The sequence below is a fragment of the Pleuronectes platessa genome, chromosome 6, assembly GCF_947347685.1.
Source record: "Pleuronectes platessa chromosome 6, fPlePla1.1, whole genome shotgun sequence".
Classification (NCBI taxonomy): Eukaryota; Metazoa; Chordata; class Actinopteri; order Pleuronectiformes; family Pleuronectidae; genus Pleuronectes; species Pleuronectes platessa.
This window is the reverse complement of record NC_070631.1, coordinates 23,893,695-23,910,456: the sequence shown is the minus strand read 5'-3', so window position 1 is coordinate 23,910,456 and position 16,762 is coordinate 23,893,695. Positions and strand designations below refer to the sequence as shown.

Here is a 16,762-nt window from a genome sequence, read left to right as displayed (position 1 = left end):
TGCATTCATTCCTTAACAGCTCACCTGCAGTAAAAGTTCAATGCACACCAGTGTGTTAATGGATGGCTCGCAGCTGTCAGCATTTATTGCATCAGATGGGTCACTGTCATGAGATTCTCCTGCTGCTCCCACGCCCCTAATTCACAATAAAAGATCCAAAGGAAAATGTGTGCATGTGTAAAAAAAAAAGGCATCTGACAGAGATAAAGAGGACACAGGTGAGAGGTGAGAACAAAGAGGAGTGAGGGGTGAGAACCCAACATGGAAATCTATTGTGTCAGCAACTGACGTCTGTCTGGGTCTCAGGTTACAAGCTTGACTTGGACTGACGGGACCTGCTGGGATGGCCCGTATTTATTTAGCATGGCCACACTGTGGGATTTATCCCTCCTTGCTGTACTGCCACTCTGCCCCCCCCCCCCCCCCCCTTCTCTCTCTCTTTTTGATGAAACTCTCTCTCGCTTTGCACCACCCACCCCCTATCTCCTGTTTGCTAAGGATGTAGTAGAGCTGTACAGTAATTCTCCCAGGTAAGTAAACAGGACTCTCCTGTATGGCCAGTGTTGATCCACCAAGCCCTCTGCTTGCTGCTGACGTCAGGGCCAGAGAATGTAAACAAAGGCTGGGACTCCAGTCCGTGACTATCCCACGTTCCACTCACATCATTGGCCAGTGTTTATATTCGGTCTCCCAGATCACAAGTGGCCGGGATGGCGTGTGAGCAGCTTGAGAGGAAAGTTCCACATCCGTGTTTGTTGTTCAGATTCACCCGGCGGCCAGAGAGTGCTGTGACGGGACCCGGTGGTTTTGCATATAACTTTTGTTTGAACTGTCCACATTCTGAAGCACTGTGTGTTCGGCAGGCGATCATTTGTGGGAGAGGAGCAAACTAAATAACTGCTCTGACGTAAAACAAAGGACATCTATGACATAACATAATGATAAAGGACGCACGTTGTTATATAATTAAGTGAGTGACAGCTTGGTATTAAGTTTTTTAAATAGTTGCACTAGAGCACAGCCAAGAGTAAAATATGATAGTTTAATACATAAGTAACAGTTCCAGTAATATAATATAAAGCAATCACTTCAAGTAATAATAATATAAATATTATTAAATCTGTCTTCCAATTCCAAAAATGTATGTCTCTGTGGAACGAATATCTCTTAAATTGTTCATCCTATCTGCTTCAGACTTGGCAGTGCAGTCTCAAATTTGGTGCAATTTGGACATGCAATACATTTGATATTGATATAAATTGAATAAACTGACAAACCAGCGCTGTGTATCAGTTAGAAGGGCTGGTCAGTCGATCTTTTACTACGTCCTCTGATAAACTACAGCAGTGGTGGGAAACTTGCTTGTTGCAGTAATAATTTATACAGACCTTTGAAATAGTCGGCATGCAATGTATGAATAAATACATTCAGTTTTCATTTTATGAAAAGCAATGCTATGAAATCTTGACTGCAGATAAACCAGATAGGATGAACACAAGGTTTTCTAACTTCTCTCTGCACCCTTGACTGTTTATAAAAAGCTCTGTTCTCACTAATGACAAGGAATAATTCTGAAGTAGCTCCCGAGCATTAACACAGGACAAGAGAACGGAACATTTCAAACAGGCATGTTAAGAACAGGCACTGCACTAGTGTGTTGAATGCGGGACTTAATGGAGGATTTGTACATTGTATTTCTACTTTTACTAGGGAAAAAATCTGAATAATTGCGGACGTCTTTGTGCTATGCTAAGACATAGCTTTTATAAGATGCATTATTGCGACTGTTTCAATTTCTGAATAAATGTTGTGATGTGTCCCTCATCTTGTGCAGCCTTAAACAAACTAAGTTTTAAGTGCCAGCTCCCATCATTCATCTGGCCAGCCAGCTGCTGTATGCTCATTGGATTGCCCCAACAATTTGCACGTCACCATGTGCTTCCTCCATCGTTAACTCCCACGGTGACCCTCCAGGTCGCCAGGGCCATAAAAAAGTTGGTTCAGTGGCCAAGAGATAAGAGTGAAGGCCACGCACAGCTAATGACTGAGACTGAGAGAGAGAGAGAGAGAGAGAGAGAGAGAGAGAGAGAGAGAGAGAGAGAGAGAGAGAGAGAGAGAGAGAGAGAGAGAGAGAGAGAGAGAGAGAGAGAGAGAGGAAAGAACAAACAAACATCCAAAACTATGAGCATTTCATTCATAAAGACAAGTACCTCTGAGAAAGAAAAATTAAACGAGTGCTGGGAGAGAAATCTTCACTTCCTCAACAGTTTGTTTACAGAATACCGGATGCTGGCATGCTTTGAACATAAGAAGAAAAGACAACATGTCCGATGAAGCCCAAACTAATTAGCAAGAGATGTTTATTTGCGCGTTTCCTGGTATTTTCATTCATTTTAATCGGGGGGGGGGGGGGGAGTGATCACATTTAAGAATGCACGGTATGTTATGTGAAGGCAGGAAGTAATCGAGAAGAGAAGAGAAGAGAAGAGAAGAGAAGAGAAGAGAAGAGAAGAGAAGAGAAGAGAAGAGTTTAAAGTAAAATGTAATGGGATGAGAAGGTGAGCAGCAAAGGAATTTGTTCCTCTGCATTCCCACCCTTCCCTCCGGGGAATGTAAGGCCAGACTCCTAATGCTTTCTCCTCCAAGGCTAATGCCTAATGGCACACACACACACACACGCACACACACACAGACACACACAGACACACAGACACACACAGCTGCATGTGCTGGCCCCACCACGTGTGGAATGTCAGGAGAGACTGGAGGCCGGAGCCACGGTGGGTGAGGACGGCAGAAGGATGTTATGTGTCTACAGCCATTTAAAGGTTAATTCACTCGTCAGGGAACAGAGAGAGAATCCTCAGGTACACAAACTTGGCCCCTTCAATGTGAATGGGACTCTCGACAATAGAGTTCATGATTTACATTGTAAAATGCAAGTCAATTTACAAAATAGCGGTTGCAGCTAAAATGAAGAGGGGCACACTGAATATTCGGCGATTCCCATCACAAATAAACTGAATAGCACTGATAAGATGGGAACTCTGAGGTCAAATGGTTTTTGTTAGTGTTGAGTATTAAAGAAGATTTAACCCATGGAGGGACTTCAGGAGTTTGGGCGTTAATACTGGTGCTATTAACATCGAGTTGAAATGTAAATTCATTTAAAGTCTAAATTGTTATTAATATATATAAAAAAAGGATAAAACAAAAAAGGTTTTATTTGTTCTTTTACATTAGTGCTATCGATGGGCATGAAGACTTAAATGAAACTGACAGTGTTAGTAATGTGCAATAAATGTGTGTAGTTGTATACATACTATAAAAAGTGACATGTTATATCACTTTGATTACACTGACCGCACAAACAACATGTTTGTATTCCAGAGAAAGAAAATATTCTAAAGATTCTAAGGGCTGGATAAGAACAAAACCCCTATAAACCATATTCATTTTTCCTTTTTACACCCCAGGGTTAAACAAATGAGAAACAATATGTTAATGATGTTGTTTTCAGACTGACACTGAACCTGGACAATCTCCTGAGATGATCCAGAGTGAGAAGGCTAATATCCGAGTCAGCCCCCTGTGTGAAACTCTTAGTGTCCGAATGAGCTGAGAACGGAGCAGGAGATTATCCTGAGGATTCACCTCGAGCGAGTTGATTTGTTAATGACCACACACGTAGAAGCTGAGAATCTACTGCTGCGTTTGTTCATGTGTGAAACGTAAATTCTGGACCCAGATCTGACCAAAAACGGCTTTTAAGAGAAGAATATTTCGAGAACTGGAAAAGAACAAAAAGCCTTTATATTATAAACATATTAAACCAATGGTAGAGTTTTAGAGTTTATTTGGTAAGCAAAATGTTATCTCCAACCATGTTTGTTCTGTTTTATATGTTTCGTGTTTATTGTTCATGGCCATGATGTGACTCGGATCCACAGAAGACCGCACGCAGCACGCTGTGTACGACGGTAGGCAAGGAGAAGAAGTCGGTAATGAACATGGGGGCCACAGATGTGAGCATTTACAGTTAAGTTCTTCTCTTGATATGCATTCGAATACAGACCGGTTACGATACAACCCCTCAAGCAACTCCCCCCGCCCGTTAGCCTGCGCAAAATGATGAGTAATGTTGATGTATAGTGACGTTAATGTCGCATTGAATTCGGATACGGGTCACATGGCTGTTCAGACTGAGCTTACATTTTCAAAGATTCTGATGTGTATCTGATATAGAAGCACATATGAAAGTGGCCAAAACCTGATTCTGTGTGATTTGTGCTGTTCACGCTGTCATTAAACAATCAGATCTGGGTCACATAGGTTTAAAATATCAGATTTGGGCTACTTGGGCCTGTAAACATAGTCTGTCTTGTTTCAACATTAAAGGCTAGATATACATATATGCTCACATCTATATATATATAGATATGTATATATCTATATATATAGATATATATAGATATATACTCATGTCTGCAGTGCACCATGACAGCTGACAGTCAAACACATGGAAGAAAATCCCCCATCCTGAGGTAACATGACAAATGTGGATGGGAAATCCCCACTAAACAGTTGATCTAATAGAACCGTTTGAAACCTATTCATGCAAAACTGACCTGTACCTACATAATACAGGTTCTTACTTAAGGTCTATTAGATAGATATTTTTCTAAGCCTCCCGGTTGTAATGCTGGGAATGTTACACAAGGCTTAGAATGTTAAAACTGTAAGACATTTTACAATACAACACATCTACAACTCTCTTCCCCTGCAGCTATTTGCCAAAGGCTGCATTTACAAATGCAGAAACAACAGTGAATTATGGAACAGGGGCTAAAATCTACATTTTGGTATAATAGCTGACTATCATGGTTCAGCAAAACTCATCAGTTTTTAAGGAGAGGAAAAAAGAAAAGAAAAAAAGAAGCAGCTTAGTCCAATTGTTTGAGTTCAGTGGGTTCGTGCTGGCTATCACAACCGGCAAAGTATGGGAACCTAATCAGAAACCTCACCGTCTCTTCCAAGCCGCTCTGGTATAACAATCAAGCAGGGCAAAATATCGTCTTCCACTTCCTGATGTGGGGTTTCCCAGGGAAGCAGCTTTGAGTGATTTTTTCTGGTCCATGACATCACCGGCAGCAGTGTTATGGTTCGACCGGAGGAGAGGGAAAAGCTGCTGGGAAAACCCCCCTCTGCCATCTCGACAACAACAATAACCGCCCATCTCGCTTTCTGGGCCAAAATGCAAATCAACTGTAAGCAGTGCATCGGGGTGGGGGGGTGGGAATGAGAGTGCCAAGGCTGGGTTGTTGGGTGGGGGCTGCATCGAGAGGCATGAACAAAGTAGAGCAGTGAAGAACTTTAAACGGAGAGAAAAGCCAGAGAAAAACTGTGGTTGAGTCGTGGGGATTTTTCATTTACATGTTCCTCACTGAACAGCCTTATTCATTGGGGACAGGGCTATTTATATGTGCCACCAGTGTAACCTGTCCCTAGTGTTGTTTCTCATGTGAATAACTGGTCCATTCACTGCGCTCTAATGAGAACAGACCAGCTGACTGCCAAACGTGAAGAAAGGGCAGAGGGGAAGGCCCTGTCCTACCCCTGTGGGAAGTTTCAAATAATCCCACCACCAACATTCTTGAAAGGTGACTGGCAACAGTGTCACTGGGTTGTTTGTGTGACGGCAGTTTAATATGTCACTACTGTCTGATTCCCACGTGGATAAATGTGTACGGCCCCCCTCTCCCTCTCAACAACCACCCCACCCCCCTCCTTAACCCTCCGTGGGAAGGTGACACGAGTGGCCTCCCTCCTGGTCCAGCACATTCCTCGCCATCTCTTATTTGCATTCCTGAGCCATATGGTTTCATGCTCCACCCAATCCACCCTCCTCTCTCTCTGATCGTCAATGACTACCTGAGGAGAGGTCAGGCCACACCGGAGTTTACCCACCGCACAGCTTCTCCCTATTCCTTCAAGACCCCGCTAAAAATAATCCTTCCTCCTCACACCACCCACGAGCACACTTGCAGACACATGCACACACAAACTTCCACGCATGCCGACACCTTCCTTTTTTGGGCAGAGTTAGAAAGTCTTTGCAGCTAATTTGGTGGCATGACAGATAATGTTTCAGCGTTTTTGAGTGTGTGTAGTTTTTTAAGCATGCAGCAGCGCGGGGCTACTCAGGTTAGCTACCTCCAGGTCCAGTGTTCCCGGGGTGGACAGCCGCCAACCACAACTTTCTCTGCAGACATTTTCATGCAGTGAGGTCATGGTTGAGGGGGTCGATGAGGTAATAACCAGTCGCAGACCTGTGGATGAGAGCAGGTTAAAAACGTTGGGTCGTGCTGTCTCTGCATGTATATCATCGATGAAATTCCTGATGATCAAATGCAAAGAAACACACGACAACCCTGATAACCCTTCAGGCATCAGGTCTGGCAACCCAATCAGCCTAACTGACATGGGCAGGCTTTGTTTGTCTGAAAGGAGTGAGGCTGCTCCTCCTGCTGAGCTGTGGGGCAGTGTTACTACCCTCCTCTAATTATGGGGTAGTCACTGTAAACGCACATAGCACCACGAGGCACCTGGCATCATTCCATTACTGCCGACCACACTGCCCATCACATATCCAGGATGACAGGCTGTCAGTGAAGAGCATACTAGAGACTCTTAAGGTGCTTTGAGTAATTCAGCGCAATCAGAACATGATGGCTTAATGATCTCTTTTATAGAGCCTGAGAGAAACAGCCTTTTCATTGGCATAAAAGCTTCATCATGACAAATGTCACCTATTTTTCTAGATTTTCAATAAAAAATTCCGAGCTAATTTTTGGTTGCATGTGTGAATTATACTAATGCATGTATTGTATGCAGTCTAATTGCTGCTATTAGAAGGTGCAAAATGTAAATGGCTTATTAAAAGCTATCTGCGAAGGGAGCAACATTAATCTGCATTGCCATCAATGCAGGTGGCATTTTATTCCAGGCCTTAGGCTCACACAGCTCCAAGCAATAATAACATGAAAACATAAATTATCCTATAGTTGGGGATATTTACACGTCTATGGCACTGCAATTTTAAGTTGTTGCTGTGAATCAAATTTATTTTATGGCTTCATGCATGCTTATACAATTTAGTCCGAAACGCATTAACTCTGCTATGAAGCAGTTTGGAAATGCTACTGGGCCTGTTTTAGTTTGAAAACTCCAGGGCTGTGTTTTAGTCTGAACAGGCAGAAATGGAGATGTTTCCTAATTGGATCGTTCGGTCATGATGTACAGTAGTACTTGCCATTATTAAAGACCCCTCGGATTATTAAAGACCCCTTTCACCCCAGACATAAACATTTTAGCCTGCTGCCGTCTGGCCGACGGTACCGCAGCATCCGGTCCCGCACCACCAGGCTCAGAGACAGTTTCATCCCCCAGGCCATAAGACTTTTAAACTCCTCTGAACTGCAATAACTCCACCAAACTAGCACTGTGACATATTTGCATATTTGCACCATTGCACAAATTGCACTATTGTTGTTTTTTCTCTTCTGTTGTTTATATATATATTTAGATATATACTTTATTTTCTGTTTTAAATTTTGATATTCTATTTTATTCTATTTTATACTATTTCTATTTAATTTTTTAGGATGTAATTACTTGAGCATTGCTAGAAGAGAGCCTGTGACTCAAGCATTTCACTGTCAGCGACTGCTTAATGTTATTGTTGTGCATTTGATAATAAAAATCTTGAATCTTGAATCTTGAATCAATCGTCAGGATCCTATCACATGACCTCCTTCCAGAAGAAAAAAACAAAGTTAGCCTTGGGATGCTCAGTGCACGGGAGTGGCCAGGTGATTTGCGTTTTCAGGCACGTTAGTAAGAACGAGAATTAAAACTGATTTGAAACCAAAACGCTTATGAGAACAGAGATCGTTTTCATTCAAAATCCCCATTTTCAAGCAGAAACCTAGTAGCATGGTTGTAGCCAATGAAGGCATGTGTAAATTGACTTGAACCAGTGACTAACCATTTGATTCCCGAACACATGAGATAAAAGATCTTATGATTATATAACCATGCATGACAGTTTGCCATGAGAATATCCCTGTCTCCCTGTGAACTACCACAGAGGCTATTAAAGCACAATTAATTTAATTTCCTATCCATTAATCCATTGGCAGTATTGAGAGCCATCAACAGTCGATACAAGCCCACGCTTGTCTCTTCCAACGCCATAATTATTTTTCCTGCCACCTACAGAGGGGCAGCAGGTGGGATCTGCGTTACCGCTGGAGAGGTGATTGGCTGGCCGTCAGGACTGATGGATGAACAAGTGTGCAGACAAGTGGCTGAGCCTTTTACAACATCCAGGATGACTGAGCAGAGACATGGAGGGAGACTGTAGCCTCTATCAAACAGAGATACTACTGCATGTAACTCTATGACTACCTCCTCTGCTGGCTTATTGCCAGAAAAACAAAAATACAAGGGTGTGACACATAAATGGGTTTGAAGAAACAAACCTGGAGTTGAGCTCTGCAGGGAATCTACTGTACAAGGCCACACGGGGGAAAGTGAAATGTCTCCTGAGAGGAGAAGGGGTTAATGTGTTACACCGAAAGTGTTATGACTTTCTGAAGAAGGGTGGAGGTGGAGGACAGGGTCAAGAGTGCAGGGTGAGGCAGATAACAGAGTTCATGTGACGCTGGAGTTTGTAATAAAATGTTGCATGAAAAAGAAACTAATCATCAAGGTTCAGTTGAGCATTTGCTAGCAGTGGTTAGTGTGGTGGTTCACAGTTTATTCCACAATCGACTTTATGTTGGTGAAATAAATATATAGAGATCTTCAATTTTTAACCTGCATCTCACCCCATCAGCTGTTAACTCAATGAAGTATTTACAAAGATAGTCTTTTATTGCTCAAAATACACACGAAAAGTGCTTCCATAAACACTATAAGTCTGTATTCATATCAAATTCAGGACAAATAATTCAGAAACTAAATTCCAGAGAATTGTGTAAAAAAAAAGGAGGTGTTGTGAAACTGTCCTGTGGGCAGGGTGTCGATTTATCTAGAAAGAGGAAGTAATTCATAAAGGTATTTTGTAAACCAAATCTTTTGCCACTGTGACAAGTGGCAAAAATGTGACAAGTGGCCTTGAATGCTTGCTTTTGCAGTGTAAAACTGAAACCCGAATGAAAAGACGCCTACAACTCAGACCAAGACTTCACCGGGGCTCCCCGTTATAGGGTGTATGTGTCTGATGTTCACAGACAGTAAGAGAAGAAATAAAAACAAACGGAATATCTGGCTGTACAGTAAGAACCTGTTGCTGTCTTCTCTCAGGAAAGACTTCCAGAGATTGGACGGAGCAGCTGGGCCCCAAAGTGGGGCGGTGCGACTAATAATCTGCCCTTCTGACGGATGGGGTTAGATGGCTGGTCATTTGAGCCATGCTGATCATGCAGGCAGTTATATGTGCGGCCCCAGAGAGATGCGCTCACCGGTGGCCTTTCAGAGGCCTGCGGTCACTGTCACACACATTGCTTTGGACCGCTCCAATTTCACACACTTCTCCGATGCCCCTGACTGAGCTTGAACACAGCACACACTCCTCTCTGGACCTTCAAGGACACTGTAAAGACTCATTCTTACACTTCTGTTACACAACAGCAACAGAAAAAAATGAGGTTGTGTCTAGGTTTCCATAATAGTGGCATTGAGAGCTCTAAACTGAGCTCAAGTCTGAGAAACTTTTATGCCCAAAAAATACTAGCATTCAAAGTGTTAACAGAGTAATAATCTGCTAAAATATTATATCTATGACTTACACATGTGATGTGATTAATGGTTGGTTAAAAGGAGTCATGTGGTTCGGGGCCTGATTTGCATGTTGTCTTCAAACATGTCAGGAATTTGCCCGAGGCTGAACACTCCTCTGCTGCTCTCACTCACATTCCACTCAGCCACAGTGACCTGGGATCAGGTTGAGAAAGACTTCCCTGACTTTTTTATCAAGTGTTTTAAACAAATGTACATACTCAGACCCATGCAAAAAAGCTTATAATACAACATGAGTATTAAATAAAGTGCATCTGCAGAAAGATAGATAGAAAGATGGATAGATAGATAGATGCTTATAGTGTGTATTTGTTAGTGTGAATGTCTGTGTGTGTTTGATGTGTGTGTGTGCATAGTGCAACATGATATCAGGAAGAAGTAACATAACATTTCAAGTAAAAGGGAAATAAAGTACAATAACATCAATGTCTTCATAACCACCTTCCCCAGTTTATATTTGTGAAATATGGTCGAGCTGCGTTGTTTGTTGTTGTTGGTTTATAATCCATTAAATTACTAGACAAAACCAGAAAGAGAGAGAGAGAGAGAGAGAGAGAGAGAGAGAGAGAGAGAGAGAGAGAGAGAGAGAGAGAGAGAGAGAGAGAAAGAGAGAGATTCAAACAATAACATGCGCGGGAAAAGTGGCTGGCAGAAGAGGGGCGCAGGGAGGAGGTGGGTGAGGAGGAGGAGGGGTGAATCTTTTTATCTCTAGTTTCCCACATCCTGTGAGCGGCTGCGAACGCGGCCACCCAAATTGAAAGAATGAGTGGAATGTGCCCATTCTCCCCTGCTGCTTTGATGCTGCAGTCAGTAGAGACGCATTGTCAAGCTGCTCCAACCCCCAACGCAGCCCTGCTCTCTCTGCTCTGCAGCTAATGAACTCAGCCTCTGTGTTTAATGTGGAAATGATTAGGTAAGTTAGAATGGTTAGAATAGCTGATGAACTGATCTCAGGTTGGATGGGCCCCTAAAACATGTCTGTTCGTGCTAAATGTCTTTATTGGGCCATGGAGAAGATGATGAGGATGACGGGTACAGCCAGCAGACAAAGAATGTTTGTGATCTCACAGGCAGACAAAACAACAACAGAAGAGATCTTTAACCCTCCCTTTATTGGTCCAATTACCTTTACAATATTAAAAACATAAAATAAAAACATACATACAGCCACGTGTGCCACCATGAATATTAAGATACGATTTTATTGATCACAAGGGAAAGTCTTGTTCCAGCTTGGTCAAAGTTTACACTATTCCAATATATAATAGAGTACAGACGAAAAATAAATAGTATTATGTATTTCGTGTTAAGTCTAAAAATATATATTGTTGAAGATAAATATATAAAATGTGTTGTAAGTGTGTTTTTTCCTTAGAAGAGTGAACTACACTGAGACTTTACCTTCTACTTTCAGCACTCCTCATGTTTATAGATAATAATGGTCTATTCATATCCTGTGTGCGCCGGGTCAGTTTCCCGCGAAGGATGGAGACAGAAGGGGGGGGGGGGGCAGCGGGGTGGAGCACTTGGCTTTGAATCTGCATCTCCCTCCAACATGCGTCCACGATTATGGCTTTAGTCTCCCCTCTTTTGGCGCGTTTTTGGTTCCCGCCACGTCTGTGTCTGGCCCCGGGGCGGTAGTTGTTGTGAGGGCCGGCCCGTATCACATTTCGAAGACTGACGTGCGGTCCTGCGCTCCCATTGGCGCAGCGGGCGGAAATGGGCGCAGCAGCGGGCGGACGTCGGTGCGTCGCGCGCCGCCCTCTTACTACCGCCTTATAACGTCCTCCCCCCCGGCGCTGAGTTTCCATGAGCCGGTGTCTGACGGATGCATCGGTCCGTGCTGCTCTGCGTCTGTTGATTTTCTACACAACTGTTTACAACAACACCGCGGAGCAGCTGGGGTTTGACGCACACTCCTTCATCCAGGACGACGTGTTTGGTTTTTCTTCGCCTATTTCTCCTGGATAACTAGCGGGCTTTTTATTCCTCCTTTCCACCTCGTTTTCCGTGCCTGCAACGTGGACCTTAAGCTCTACACAAGAAAGTCGTGTCGGATTAAAATTTCGCACCAGAAGTGAAAGAGGAGGACACCGTGGAAGGAATGTTGCTGTCCGCGCTCAATGCTCTGGCCCAGGCCCACCTCACCACCGTAGACATGCCGGCAAAGATCCAGCTCCACCCAGGTTAGCCTCCCTCTGCTCCCCGCGCTGTGTTGTCATGGAGGACGCGGCCGCTGCAGAGCGCCCGTCCCGGCTCCGTCCTCGCACGCAGCAGCATGCTCATTTTCAAGGACGGAGCCTTTCATAACAACAATATTAGCCTTATTCGTATCTCCCGACATTACTCGGCACCGCTGTTTACCGAGGAACAACTTGAAGTGAGTCTCCGTGTGTTAACCGGTTGTATTTTTGTATTTACAGTGAAGGAGAGGGAGCCCTTCGAGAAGCTGTACCAGGTTGGACCGGTGCTGGGCAGCGGCGGCTTCGGCACCGTCTACTCCGGTACGAGGGTGGCCGACGGAACTCCGGTTAGTAGGACTCGTGTGTTTACATAATAAACAACATATTAAAGGTTTTTTGAAAAGCTTGTTTACATTTGTGTTCTTCTTGTACATGTGATTTGACGCCATCTCTTCTTCGCTTTTCCAGGTCGCTGTCAAAGTTGTAGACAAGGACGGAGTGTCCGAGTGGGGAGAGCTGGTAAGAAACGATTCATCCATACAGGCGTTATATGATTGCAATTAACACCATGTTGTGTTTTATAATAAATAGACAGCCACAGTTCAGAGTGTTGCTGTGAGGTTTTCGATCTCTAATCTTGGTCTTCCTGCCCCACAGCCTAATGGCTCCCGGGTGCCCATGGAGATCGTGCTGCTGAAGAAGGTCGGCACCGGTTCCCGCGGCGTCATCAAGATGCTGGACTGGTTCGAGCGGCCGCGCAGCTTCGTCATCGTGATGGAGCGGCCCGAGAACGTCAAGGACCTGTTCGACTTCATCACGGAGAAGGGCGCCCTGCCCGAGGAGCTGGCCCGCAGCTTCTTCCGCCAGGTGCTGGAGGCCGTGCGCCACTGCCACAACTGCGGCGTCGTGCATCGGGACATCAAGGACGAGAACATCCTCATCGACCTCCGCACCGGCGAGATGAAGCTCATCGACTTCGGCTCCGGGGCCCTGCTGAAGGACACCATCTATACCGGCTTCGATGGTGAGTCCTCGCTGCTGAAAACAACGTGTATTAGACTGGCTCCCTGTCTTTGGATTCATTCTGTGGATGTTAACATAGCCACAGTGAGCATCCACCGTGTTATTAATACATGCCCTTTACATTACCTCCCTACACACTGAGAGCAGCTTAGTAATACAGCCCGAGCAACATTGGATTCGCTCGAACGCCCCCCACTGGAGGCAAGCGGTATTTTTACAACTCAAAGTTTGTAAACAAAGTCACATGTCCGCTCCCCCCGCCCACGCACACCCTCCCCTCTCTCGCTCTCTATCTCTCTCACGCACACACACACACAGCCTGTCACGCTCCTTGGCACCTGAGTCCTGATAATAGCCTGAGAAACATGGCCCAGCTGATAAAGCTGCATACACAGTTACTCGTTCACTCCCCTCTGCAAGGCTTTCGTTTTCTATTTGACTGTACAACTCAAATATTATTAATTACTTAGAGGAAAGTGCTGGTTTGAGTTTAAATGTGTGCACATTCATTAAATAAGATTGCAATTTTATTAAAAGATGTTTCTCTTCATTTCCTCCTGTATGATAGGTACCAGAGTGTACAGTCCACCAGAGTGGATCAAATTCCACCGCTATCATGGGCGCTCTGCCACAGTGTGGTCCCTGGGAGTCCTGCTGTACGATATGGTGTGTGGGGACGTCCCATTCGAACACGATGAAGAGATCACCAGAGGGCAGGTCCTCTTCCGGAGGACAATCTCCACAGGTAAGTTCACACCTGGGTTTGAGCTCAGAGATGGGAAATATATGAATATATAATATGTCATATTCAGTACATTGCTCGAGACTTATTGTTTGTCCCCCTCCCCTACAGAGTGCCAGCAGCTGATCAAGTGGTGTCTGTCGCTTCGGCCGGCGGACCGTCCAGTCCTAGAGGACATCTTCAACCACTCGTGGATGCAGGGCACATCGTCGTCTGTAGTTCCATCCACAGTGCAGACAGAGAAAACAAGCCCAGTTCACCCTGGGCTTAACTGGGCTGCACTGACACAAGAGACCATTACAAAGAGACTTGTGTAACAGACTTGAAGCTGAGCGCACATACCGGCTGTCCCAGCCCAGACGAGGGCAAGGTGTAACGGACGACACCCAGAGCGCGCGCCGAGGTCACGACAAAACCATAACCCAATTGGTTTGAACCTGACAGGCCAGAAGCTCTCCGCCCATGTCAGTGTCAGAACGTCGTCCTGGCGAGTTCTGACCCAGGCAGCGGGTGTTCAGCAGCCTGTAGGAGGACATGGCTCTGCACCGAGCAAGTACAGTGCATTCGCTCTCCATCCTGCTGATTGGCAGGTGGACAGTCTGAGTCACGTAGCTTCTCACCACTCTGTACTCTGCTCTCTCCCTTCTCCGGCCATGGTCAGAGTGGGAAGAGCAGAGGCATTAGCGAAGAGGAGTGTGATTCTAATACAAAAAAGTGCCTTCTGTGAGATTGTAGGGGGGACCCTGAAAATACTTGAATATGTGAATGCAAAAAGGTTCTACTTCTCTACAACCTTTTAGCTTCTAACTCTGTACAAGGCTTTCTTTCTTTTCTTGCAGTTTTTTCCTCTCATGGGCCTAGATCAGTAAAGCCTACGCCATTCATAACCACTACTATCACCACTTTTACTACTCCAATGTTTGCATCTAGAGAACCTCATGGCTCCGGGAGCAACCTGTGCAAACAAGTCGTAAAAAAAAAGATACACTGGACTTACCTCACGCTCTTTACTACAGCACCCACCTCTACTCTACAACCTCTGCTTCCTCTCCTTCACGTGTCGTACTGTATACACACACAAGGTCTAGGCAACTGCTCCATTGACACCCACCCGAATGCACACCACAATGAAAACTTTAAACCACACAGAAACACATCATCCTCCGCTCGTCACTGCTCTTCTCTACACAGTGCCTCCCACAGGTCTTAAAATTTGGTGGGGACAAGAAATGTAAATAATAATAACAATATTTATTATTATTGCTGTGACTTCTCTCTCACGCCCGACAAGCTTTTGGTCACAGAATTTATTTATTTATATATGAGAGAATTCTGACTGTACGTATATATTTCATTCCACAGTCACCGAAGGGCACACAGGTTATTTAAAAAAAGACAACACAAAAGAGATGATTTTTTTTTACCATATTTATGGCTTGAAATTTTAAAAGAGCAGATTTACGTGTGTTTGTTTGTTTGCGTAGGTAATGTAAATAACTTGTAATAAGTCCTGAAAGCACTTCCATCTTAATGTATGTAAACAATGAACATCTACTGATGGTAACTGGTTTTGTTACGCTGTTGTCTGCTGGGAGAGCGAGTGAACTATGAATGTTTGCATGAATGAATGTGTGAATCCGAGATGTGAGAATGAGAACTGGTTGCATGATTGTTGTGTTTTTTCTTTTTCATCCATTCAAATTAGAATTGTAAATTATGTTAGAAACTATTTTTATACGATTCCAATAAATATTTTTTTAAATATGACACCTTTGACTCTTTACTTGCTTGTTATAAGGATGTGTAGATAAACAAGGTCAAACAAGTTCGCAGCAGGTTTCCGGTTTGACACTGAAGTAAACAGTGGATTCCAAGAACAGATGAAGTGATAAGGATATGACAAAAGGGGAAGTTCTTTTATATATTGTTATAGATGAGGAAATAAGCCAAAAATATACTAAGAAGGGGCTTTTTTTACTATAAACAAATATATATATAGAAATATACAAATAGAATTTATGTTCAGTGGCGGATTTACGACATGAACTCAGTGAGTCAGCTTTATCTGCGAAATACACAATACAAGTACACAGGAACAGAAGGACAGAGATCTCTGTGAAACTAATGACAGGGACTTGGAAGTGGGAACATATCAAAGGATTGTAGAATCGGCAAAATGTATGTTGTAGTTTTGCAAGTAAGTAGTCGGTTTAATGAGCTGTGATGCTCCTGTTGGACTCCTGGCCTCACTGCTAATCTTCCTCGAGACAGCAGTGCTGCTCACCTCCAACAGCGAAACGAACAACAGCCACAACAGCGAAATACGTAGATGGAGGGTGGAGACGCTGTTGCTCCTTCAAGTCCCATTAAGTGCCTGACTGAAATAGATGCAGTTTTACTCTAAAATGCTGCCATTGTACCATCTCCTCAGCTCTATGGAGCCTGTTAGCATCTTTCGGCTCATTGCTTTGGTTTTCCGGCCCACAGCACTACTGTGTCAGTCAGTGCCACTCAGTGTCGCTTTCAGCTGCAGCAGGCAGCTTGTTTCAGTTATAAAGCTCTGAAAACACACTACAGACCCAGCTACCAACAGCAGACAGCCCAGTGAGGAGAGTAATTACAGACGCCATTTTCAGGTTCATCATCATTAGTATGATTGGCTGGAAAGGCCTCACGTGAGAATAGCTATTCTCATATACACAGACGTGATCCACGGTGTCAGAGACACAGCTTGATTCAACTTGTTTCTTCTCATGTTGCACCATCGTCATGTCAAGAATGTTTGGTTCATCATCAACAATCTTATGTGATGTGGTTACCATGTTAAGCATCTCTTTATATGACTATGTTAGCATTTACATTTTGAGTGTGTCAGTATTTGCATTTAGCTCAAAGCATCGCCTCACGAGTTGTTCACATGGCTGTAGACCTGTAGTCGTGTTGGAACACG

At 44.1% G+C, this 16,762-nt stretch overlaps 1 protein-coding gene across 1 annotated transcript; it reads left to right on the top strand.

Annotated features, from left to right (window-relative positions):
• The first annotated feature begins 11,658 nt into the window (after positions 1-11,658).
• Positions 11,659-15,579, top strand: LOC128442694 (serine/threonine-protein kinase pim-1). The gene is made up of 6 exons (XM_053425260.1): positions 11,659-12,050; positions 12,288-12,394; positions 12,516-12,566; positions 12,705-13,071; positions 13,639-13,815; positions 13,924-15,579. The coding sequence occupies exons 1-6, from the start codon at positions 11,969-11,971 to the stop codon at positions 14,127-14,129; spliced, it is 990 nt and encodes a 329-aa protein (XP_053281235.1). The 5' UTR covers positions 11,659-11,968; the 3' UTR covers positions 14,130-15,579.
• The last annotated feature ends 1,183 nt before the right edge of the window (positions 15,580-16,762 follow it).